Source organism: Trachemys scripta, chromosome 12 (assembly GCF_013100865.1).
Source record: "Trachemys scripta elegans isolate TJP31775 chromosome 12, CAS_Tse_1.0, whole genome shotgun sequence".
NCBI classification, from domain to species: Eukaryota; Metazoa; Chordata; order Testudines; family Emydidae; genus Trachemys; species Trachemys scripta.
In genome coordinates this window covers 41,954,617-41,965,161 of record NC_048309.1, presented here as the reverse complement: position 1 = coordinate 41,965,161, position 10,545 = coordinate 41,954,617, and the positions used below count along the sequence as shown (strand labels likewise).

At 43.1% G+C, this 10,545-nt stretch overlaps 1 protein-coding gene across 1 annotated transcript in view; it reads left to right on the top strand.

Moving 5' to 3' along the window:
- The window catches only part of LOC117885522 (myosin-7-like), a 41,166-nt gene that overhangs the window by 4,618 nt on the left and 26,003 nt on the right, over positions 1–10,545 (top strand). The window contains exon 3 of the mRNA XM_034786794.1: positions 3,605–4,025. Within this exon, the coding sequence (XP_034642685.1) occupies positions 3,605–4,025 (421 nt within the window). The remainder of the gene's footprint in view (positions 1–3,604; positions 4,026–10,545) is intronic.

Below are 10,545 nucleotides of genomic sequence, written 5' to 3'. Positions count from 1 at the left end.
AGAAAAACATTACATACTGAGCCATTTGGATCTTTTAGCCAATTTTCATCTTTTATATGGCAAAAAAGGGGTCACGGTTTCTCGATCCACCCCACTGTCAGCAGTCGAGGCCTTCAGGCATTCCAAAAGATCTGTTGGCCACACTGTCTATGACAGAAGATGGTATGCTCATTTCTGCCATGGTATTCATAAACACATCCTATCCTTTAAGTACTTGTCTGCTAGGAATAGAGTCCATCTGGGTGATGGTCCTGACTAAGTTGAGCATGTTAGAACCATTAACCACAGAGCCTTTGTACATAAAAGCCCCTTTATCATTCCATGAAGAGATTTTTATCCTGGCCCAGCTTAGTTAGCAATACTAAAGCATTTTTCTTATAACGCTTATTCACGTTATCCAGCATCTCCTGAACAACAAAGTCTGAGGTCTTTGGTGCTTCTGGGAGCTTGGCAGTCACACTCTATTCCTGTTCCGGTAGGAACAGACTTATTTTCCCTTTATCTGCATTGCCCTGCTTCACGTATGTTAGGTAACTTTGAAGCACGGCACTGTAAAGTTTAGCCTTTTCATATTCGGCCAGGTCATTTCTTTGAACAGACTTCATTTCAGCATCCAGTAAGCAAGTTGCAGTCGTTCTGATATTTTCTCTGCCAGAGTGGGAGCCCTTAATTGCTCCAACTGGTGGCTGGGCACCAGGTACATTTTTTCTGCATACTCCATTATCGATTAGTCAAAAGCCCCATTATCAGAGGGATAGCAAAACTTAATAGCAGTCCGATAAACCTCCCAGACTGCTTCACCAGATGCTTCTTTCTTTTAAGTGAAACCCTTTTATTACACAAAGTTTTTATACCCTCTTTTTCAGCACGTGCTCTTGATTCTGTGTTAAAGGCACATTTGCCTTTAAGACATTGAGTGTTATTTCTGAGATGGCCGCTACTAAATCATCAGAGGCTGAACACAGCATAGCCCTCCTTTGCTGCAGGGACGATTTGCTAAGTAATTTTAAAAGGACCAGGTTTCTCTTCATGCAGCTAGACATGCTTTTGGTCAGCAACCCCGGCTGTTAAAATTCAGGGACCTGCTGATAATTCATCTCTTTTTATAGCCAGCTGTTGTTCTTTTCAAAGTATAAACCACCGGCCAGTCTGGAGGAAAAAGACCAGTTCTTAGTCTATATGCTTCTGGTGTAGTAGCATTTAAATCCACCACCAGGTAGCCATAAGGTCTTTTAGTAGCATCCTCAAAAGCTTCTAGAAAGAATTGAGCTTTGCCGGGGTACATTTGCCAAGTGAGCATAGCAATTTGTAATTTATCCCTGGGGGTTTTGAACAGAACCATTTACTTTGTGTTTAGGTTAATTGTGAGACTCATTTTCCCCCTGACAAAATACATTCAGAACTATATACATAATGCTCAGGTTCTTGTGATGCATGTACTTGGTAAAGGCTCTCTCGACTTCATTGCTTTCACAAGCGGAGTTCATCAGATCTACCACAGTCATATTTACTTTACTGGTAGGAAACAAATGGTCATCATCAAAAGAATCAGGCAGCCCCTCCACAAAATTGATAAAGGGATATTTACAGAACAGTTCTTTAAACAGAGGTTGCCAACAACTGTAACACCAGACAATATTCTCAGGCATAACAGACAATGTTTGCTCGGCCTTATCCAACACATTTTTTATAAAGTAACTTTTCCCGCAGTTGCTAGGCCCTGCAAGAATTGCAGGAAAGGGATGCTTCCACCTCGTATCCATTTTCAAAAGCCGAAGGGCAGGGTTTTAAACCCTTCTCCTAGGACCCTCTTGTTGTAAACAACTTTCTGCATTTTCTTAAGGGTTTTTGTCTCTATTTGCCACTGATTTTTGTTCCTTCCGATAGAGGCCTGCTGCACCTCACAGGTCCCTGCAATAGTCCAGGTATAGATCTTTCAAATGGTCAAAGTTGATCTTTTCACAGTTTGCTACATTCAGGGTAATCCTTTTGACTTTCATACAGGCCTTTCCTCCTGACAGATTATACCCGTATGTTTTCAGGCCTGTAGACAAACTCGCTGTTATGTTGATCTGGTGGGATTTCGCTTGTGAGATCCCCTAAATAATTCCCCAGAGGGGGAATTCCAGTCACCCTCCCTTTTCACAAATATCACTGAGTCAGTGTCGTGGTACAGGTACCGCTCTTGCATCCTGTCTAGAAGGTTGTATAGTTCTAAGCAGGCATAAGCAGTGGTGAAACAGGCTATGAAGATGTTGGTATTGCCAGAGACCAAGACACGCATGCTGTTTCATCGTTGATAAACTCGCAGGATGAAACCTCATAATTGGGGGGAAAACAGGTACTGAAAGAGTTCATCAGGGTTTCACGATGCTGGTATTGGGTAGGTTTGTTCTTTGGCTGAATTTACTCCACAGAGAATTTAAAAACAAACAGTTTAGCAATTTGGCGTTTAGCAGGATTCAACCTGATCTCATGTTGGCATAAATACATGCCTTCTTTCTGGTAGAAATCGTTAACATACTTATTTTGTTTCTCTTCGTCTGTGCACCAGCTGGGATATCCTAAAGCCTCTTGTTTCTGGCAGAGGTGTAATATTATGTATTCTGAAAAGAGTTCATCAGATTTTTCATTAAAATGCCAGATTTCATAGATTTTAGCCACCGCCTACCCCTTTGCTCTGGCCGGGTTCAATTCCACCATGCACCATGTCTCCAGGATGGCCCTCTCCTCATCAGTATGGGTGCATGTCTCCTGCTGCTTGGTTTCTGCACAGGTTTGGCATAGCGGGAACATAAGCTTGCCACCCACTCTGGCAGGTAACAATGGGAAAAGAGGCATTGCAGGGGGGTACACTAACTTTTGCAATTCCAAAATAATTTGCAAGGGTTCCAAATTTGTCATAACCTATATTGGGGTGCCCAATAGGGTATTCTTTTGTTTTGTTTACAAAAGGGTACTGGCTGGTAAAATCATAATAGTGGATTTCTTCCCCGGGGTTAAGTTTGTAATACAGGAGGATAGCATTTGTCCTCCCCCCAAAAAGAGCATCCCTGGGCACAAGAGGCTGGGGCAACTGGGCTCGGTTTAAAAAAACCTGCAAGCTCCCTGTCCGTTTCTTTCATCACCTCCCACTCCTGCTCCCAGAGAGTCCTCACTACAAAACCAAGTCGTTTCAGATAGTTGGTCTTGAGCTGCGTCTTGTAACAAAGAAACCCAAAAGTCGTCCCCATCAGAGGGTTCTGTGTTTTTTCACAATAACAGGTGACACAGGTGTGGAAAAAACACACATTAAACTGAAAGACCATGCATACCCCATCAATATTGGTGTAACCGTCTAAAAAGTAGGGGCCTTTGTGAAACGTATACAACAGCCACTGAATATATGGGTTTAAATATCTCTTTCTGCCAGTGGTAGTTGTCTGGAGGGAGAAAAGCTACCATGTTAGGCTCCAAAAACATAAACCTGTACATGGCCATGCAGACAGATGCCAGTGTTATGTACTGGAATGGATCTATACACAGTTTTATCTCGGTGAATTTACCAGGGTGTCTCTACTATATCTCCCATCTCCGTCATTTTCATAATCTCTTTTCTGTATAGGTTTAGTGAGGTGGTGTGGTTCCCTGTGGCCCCAGAGAGGGACGAGCCCTTCTGGACACTGGAGTGGGTGGAGCTAGTGGGCTCAGAGCCTGCCCCTCAGAGAGTCAGGCGGCGATCCAGAAGCATAAAGACTCGGCCTCAGAACTCACTTGAAAGACAGCTGCCGGGGAGGCCAGATGCCTCCGGCCTAGCACGTGACTGGGAAACCCCCGCAGCCCACGGTGCATCCAAAGACTGGCCCGACCTGCCCTGTGCCCACTACCTGGAGGAGTTGCCAAGCTTGCCTCTCGCCAGCTACCCAGAGGATTTCCCGAGCCTGTCCCGTACCAGCTATCTGGAGGAGTTGCCGGGCCTGCATCTCGCCAACTACCCCAAGGAACCCATGGTGCTGGACCCCCCGGAGGACACCACCACAACCCAGGTACTACAAGAGGGGGAGACAGGAAGTAGCCCAGGGACAGCCGACCCCAGTCTGGCTGCAGCACTGCCAGAGCCCATGTCAGTGTGTTGCACCCGGGATCCCCGCTGACGTAGCAGCGGGTCTTCTGCTGTTGCTAGGGCCCCGGTCTGGGACGCAGTGGAGTTGGAGGCCCTGCGTCCCCCCTGCCACCCAAGAGTTGGGTGGCAGTCTCCCCATCTCCCAGGCCCTGTGGAGACCTGGGCTTATTGCTACTGTTTGTACTGCTACTGCTCTGCCCCTGCCTGAGGGCCTGAGAGCCTGACTCATTTTTGCCCAGTCTGACCTGGGGGGAGGGATAACTCAGTGGTTTGAGCATTGGCCTGCTAAACCCAGAGTTGCGAGTTCAGTCCCTGAGGGAGGGGGGCATTTAGGGATCTGAGGCAAAGATCTGTCTGGGGATTAGTCCTACTTTGAGCAGGGGGTTGGACTAAATGACCTCCTGAGGTCCCTTCTAACCCTGATCTTCTCTGATTGCTACAGTTTAAACTACTGCTCATCCCTGGCCTGAGCACCTGTCTCATTGTTGCCCACCCTGATCTAGGGCCCAGGCTTACTGTGCTTATTTCTGCTTCCATACAGGCCACTGAGGAGACTCCCACAGACAGACTAATTCCCCCAAGACATCAACAGTGCATAGTGAGGCAGTGTGGTTCCCCACAGCCCAGGAGAGGGACAAGCCCCCAGCTAACTTGTCTCAAAATTTTGACATCCTACTGACAGTAATACACAGGCTCTTTCTGCAAGTCAAACATCTCCTATCTGTGGTCCTGATACCAGTCAAGAAACTCTGCTTTTTCCTTGGGCATCATGCTTTCTATACCATAGTGCTCCACACCGGGCATAGACCCCATGTAATTTTGATTTTCTAAAGTGTTAAAAAAGTGCAGAAAATACCCTTTGCACCCTTCAAACCCCATTGCCTGCAGGAGCTTGCTAAGCTTCATGGGCAAGAATTTTAATGAGTCTATAAAACGAATGCCCAGGGCCTTAACTTACACACACATTAGTTTACTACCCTGAGTGATCAGTTCTATGCACATCTTTTCCTTCAGTAACTGTCTAATGACACAGTATGCATCATAACCTTTGGAAGTGTGTGCTAGGAATGTGTAGTCCCGGAACTCTTTGCCAATAAAGGTCTTAAAGATAGAAAGACACTCATCACCCTTAAATTCCCAGGATTTTTCCAGTTTTAGGGACATAGCAAAATGTAATTGGACATGTGCAACCCAGTCTCCTGCGTGCATTCAAAATCATAAAAAATAGCCTGAATCATCAGAAAAGTATTTCTAATGCTGTCCATAATACAGAGATGGCTGTCTACATCACCGGTGACCAAATCCTAACACTGCTTACAGCGCTTCCCTTTACATCTGTGTCGCTTGTCCATGTACGACTGACACTTATCACACAACAGTTTAGACAGTCATTTGACTTGTTTTTCGATGCACAGTTGATGTGTCTGTCCAAACAGTGTTTGGACAGACACTACAGTCTACAGCTAGGACACCTCAGCTGCATGCTCACGCTGTCCGACTACGTTATGCTCAAACAGAGGCAGCAACGATACCGGCAAGAGTGGTCGTGATTGTACACAGTGTGGCAAAACTCACAATAATTTTTCACACTGAACAACTTTTTCATATCCAGAACCCCATAGTAATGCTCATTGTACAACAGGATGAAAAAAAGTCTTGGGTACACTGGCTCCCCATTTAAAAAAAGCCCCTTTCACCACATAAAGCACCACCTGTATATTGGCTCCTAAATGCTGTTCAAACGTTGCTACGTCACTGAGCAGAACCTTTTTTTGATCTGATCACCCCAGTTTCTCATGCAACTTTCTTGTCCCCGCTAACAATTCTGCATCTGTTGGTTTACGGTTGGACATGACGGCCAAGAGGCCATCCGCAAAACACAGATTGGTACCGGTGTAAGTCAGGTCTACTAAACGCGGTCCCTTTTTATGGACGATTTGACTACTGAGGATAGTATTTAAAACTCTGTGACCACCCCCACCCCCTTTTTTTACAACTGTCGCAACGAGGTGCAACATCCCATCAAAATGCAACTCTCTATTGCTCTGTAGCAGCTTTGAGGTCCTATTTAAGAAATCCTCAGCAGATAGCTCATCCCAAGTTCTTCTGACCAAAAACAAAGGGTTAATTAAATTAGGTCTCTCTAAACGTAACTGAAGGTTATCATCAGGGCCTACCATAACATGAATGTCATTGAGAACTAGGGTGACCAGACAGCAAGTGTGAAAAATCAGGACAGGGGGTGGGGGATAATAGGAGCCTATATAAGAAAAAGACCCAAAAATCGGGACTGTCCCTATAAAATTGAGACATCTGGTCACCCTATCGAGAACTAACTGTATCCCCCTGTGTATGGCTTCAACAACCTGCTGAGCTGAATTTATTCTCTCAAGATTGACAAAATGAAATTCCTCACAATACACTGACCCCCCCAAATCTAGGGAATTCAGGTTGCCAACTTCTCACTCTCTCCATATTCATCTCTGCATTTTCAGGGTTACTTGGGGGTTCCTCTACAGAACCATCAGCGGCATCTTCTACATCAGATGCTATTTGAGAGTCAGACTCCGAGAGGCCTCTGTGAGGGTCATCAGGAGCAGACGGGGACCCACCTAGAGAGCCTTCTGAGGATTTTTCTAAATCAGACTCTGTGAGAGTCACCAACAGATTGGATTCTGCCTCCCCATTTTCAGACGAGCCAGTTTGAGAGCCTCCAGTAGGGGGCATCTCTTTGTTTTTTCCCCCTCACTACCTCTTTAGCCTTTTTTTTAAATTTTACAGCAACCCTGGCCTGGAACATTTTGGCAGCCGTCTGTTTATCCCCCAAGCACTGCCCCCACCCTTTTGTTTAAACCTGAGCTGATGTGTACCCTTGAGGGTGTCCCTTTTACCCAGGCCCCTTTCCACAACTAGGTATGTGTGCTCAGAGCCACCCTTTGGAAAAATTGAAGTATTTTTCAAAAAGTCATCCACCAGAGCTTTTGCATTTTTGATGTAGTTTCCAGCTCTCCTTTCTTATAGGCCCCATGAGGATACAGCATCCACCAGTATTTTGAATGAAGCATCATACTTTTCCCAAATACTAGAATATGGGGGAGCAGTGACGAGCTTATGGTGTTGGGAGAATGTTTTGTCAGTCCTTGTTTTTTTTATCCACAATCCCCAGAGCACGTGCTCCTGGTTTGTGAATGTGGGCATTTTCACTCATGGCTTGGTGTGGTGGTGGCCGCTGAGGAACTGGAGTTGTGTTTGTGTGGTTGGTTTTTACCAGTCTTTTGTTTTGTCTTTGGGTTTGACATATATGAGGTTTAGACTGCCCTGATGCTTCATCTGCACTCTTGTACTGTTTTGCATTGGCATTGTTAAAGGTCTCAAAGCAGATTCCTGGTTCTTTGGCAGTTCTGGTGGAGGTGTCCCTGTAGCTCCAACTACAGCATTGTCAGGAAAGCTGCCCATGCCCGATTAAGGGGAAAAAAACATTTTACAAAACTTAACTTTACCATCTCTCTCACCCACACCTATGCATTTACTCAAAATACAAAACCTCATAAAATAACCAAACCAATAAGCAAAATATAATTTACTGGGCTTTATCCATCTGCCATTGATGCTGGTCAATTTTCCTTTTCAGCGGTCTCTTTCCTTTTTCTTTTGAGCTTGTTTACCCTCTGGTCTAAGGATCTCATGTTTTGACCATACTGTGGAGCAAACAACATTATTATTATAAAACACATGAAATGGTCTTGTAAACTTAAAAAATAAAATACACATTAGGATGTTTTTCTATTTAAAAAGTCAGAGTTTTAAAACAAAATAATCCGTTTCAGGCTGTACAACAAACACAGGATTTGAGTTTATTTCTACCACTTAAAAAAAACAACAACCCCAAAACATTTTTAAAAACACATCTCATTTTGCAGAATAAAAACCAAAAACTGTTTTAAAAACCAACTTTTAAAAACACATTTTGTACAGAAACCCATTAGTTTGAAACACACCATATCATCAGTTTGCAGCCAAAAAATCACAGCAGTTTAAAAGCAACAGTTTGCAACAAAATACTTTTAAATAAACCCACATGCATTTAAAAGCCAATTGCAGAAAGTTACCTTCTACCACAGGATAAAGGGATGTGGCACATGGATGCTCTCTTTCCCCCCCATGTGTGTTTGGGTCTTTGGGTTAAAGAACAAGCAAAAATGTTAGTTAGTATTACCCCCAAATCTCTATGCAAACCTGAAGTTTTTTTTTTTAATTTAACAGTATTAAGCACAACTATAGTTAAAAATGGTTTTTACCTTGGCCTGGTGGTGAAATGCAGCTTATAGTTACTGGTTCCATCTAAACAGATCACACTGCGATAAAGATAAGTACCATTATTTAGTAAGGACAGCGTGGCCAATGAGTGACATTACATAATATATATTTTCAGAGTTAAAAACAGAGTGTATACCTCCTCTTGCAGTCCAGCAGCAATCCAAGATAGTTTCTGTTGAAAGAGGACAGTCACCAAAAAAACTGAGGTTTTTGTACTATCCTAACTCTTTGTCTCAAACAGACTTCAAAAGTCTGTTGTTAGCAGTTTGATTCAATCACCATGACTCTGAATTAATAGATACTTAAGGCCCCTTCCATAACATTCACATTTGTGATCTGGGGTGTGGGAATTAAGTTGTCTGCACACTGGGCTGCTTTTAGCTATTTTTTTTTCCTTTTAGTTAAAATACATTATTTCTGTAGGGCCTTCTTACAGTATTAAACAGTAAATCACCAATCCTTAATGTTACTGTACCCATTCCCAAGGAATGTCTTGGGGAATGTTTGTTTGTTTTTTAAACATGTTTATTTCATGCTTAAAGTTTGGGGGTTGTTTTTGAAATAAAATGGTTGTATCACAACCACAATAAGCACCCTACAAATACCCAGAGCTTTTAAATGATTTTCTTTAGAGAAAATGCTTGTTTTAAAGTATGGTGGAGGTTTGTGAACCCTTGAAACATTTCAGTTTGAGATTAGGCCCTTGTTTATTTTTGTAAAGGTATTATTTTAAACTTTTAATGACTTTGAGTTGCTAGAAAGAGTGACACATAGTGTTCAACCAACTCCTGGGTTATACTTAATCTGTCCAATAGCATTCTAAGAACTCCTGGGGTTTTATTTCATTTCATATTAATCAGAACTCGCCTTCCTCACCCACCCACCACCTCCCTTGTGTGGGTGTACACCCATTAAATTTAATTACTGATCACTAACACAATTAACCCTGATGGCAACAAGGGAGGGTACTCTCAGTCACCCTGACTATTCAGTGGGTGTGTGGCTAAAACCATTCATTTCAACAGGATGAGTCAGCTCTATCATACTCAAACACATGTCTGAACCATCCCTGTGTTGTTGTTTTTTTTAATTGTAAAAACATTTTTAGGGGTCCCCCACACACACACAACATTCTACAATGTACATTTCAGCTTTTTGCTCTAAATGGGTCTCTTTTACACAAAGACACAAGAGCTGGGTTCTCATAAACCATTTTTTTATTTAAAAGACTTACAGCTCCTTGAAAACAAACTAAGATGCTCCATTAAAACTTTTAGCTCACTTAAGGGCCACAGAGCTCTTCTAACAGAAATACAGATAGTTACAAAGCCCTTTTCAATAGATTTTTTTTATTTACAGCTACCAAGTTTTATATCACATGTTTTTCCCCTCATCATTCTCTAACGTAATCCTTTTAGATTTCTTACAAATAGTCTATTTCTTAAGCAGAGTCCTTATAATGTTGTTAGCAAGCATCTTCCGGTTTGGTCATTTTCTTTAAAACACAGTCAGGGTCTCCACTGAATTGCACAGCATTTATCAAGGTCACTCGTTGTGCTAAATTTTCCTGGGTTAGGCACAGACAATGCATAGCATAACCTATGGCAAAATAGTGTTTAATAAGCTTTCCAAACACAGCTCAGCACACAGGCCCCGGAGCTTGCAGTTTATATCTATTGAAGTCCAAGTCACACAGTCCTGGTGCCGCTGACCTGACGCATCAATGACACAGCCCTCACAATCTTTGAAAAGCTTTTCCCTAAGACAGTGCTTAAGGAGAGCATAAACAGCAACATTTACAATAGTCCCCATGACTTTTTTACGCTAACAACATGGCACTGGCTCAGTTAGTTCTATGCCAACCCTCCTCCTAAACTCCTCATAGCCGTCATCCTCGGAGTCCTCTTCAACAGTTTGCATCGGCGTTGAGCAAAAACAAGGCTGGCCCGGTTCATCTTCGCTGTTTCCTGCAACACTGTCCAGGGACTCTGGGTCCTCTAGAAAGGCATCATTGAGCTGTTGAGAGATTTTCAGAAAAGAAACAAGTGTAAGTTCCCACTGCTTGTTTTTAGATTTACACAACTCCGGTTTCTAACCCCATTACTTACACACACACACACACACAC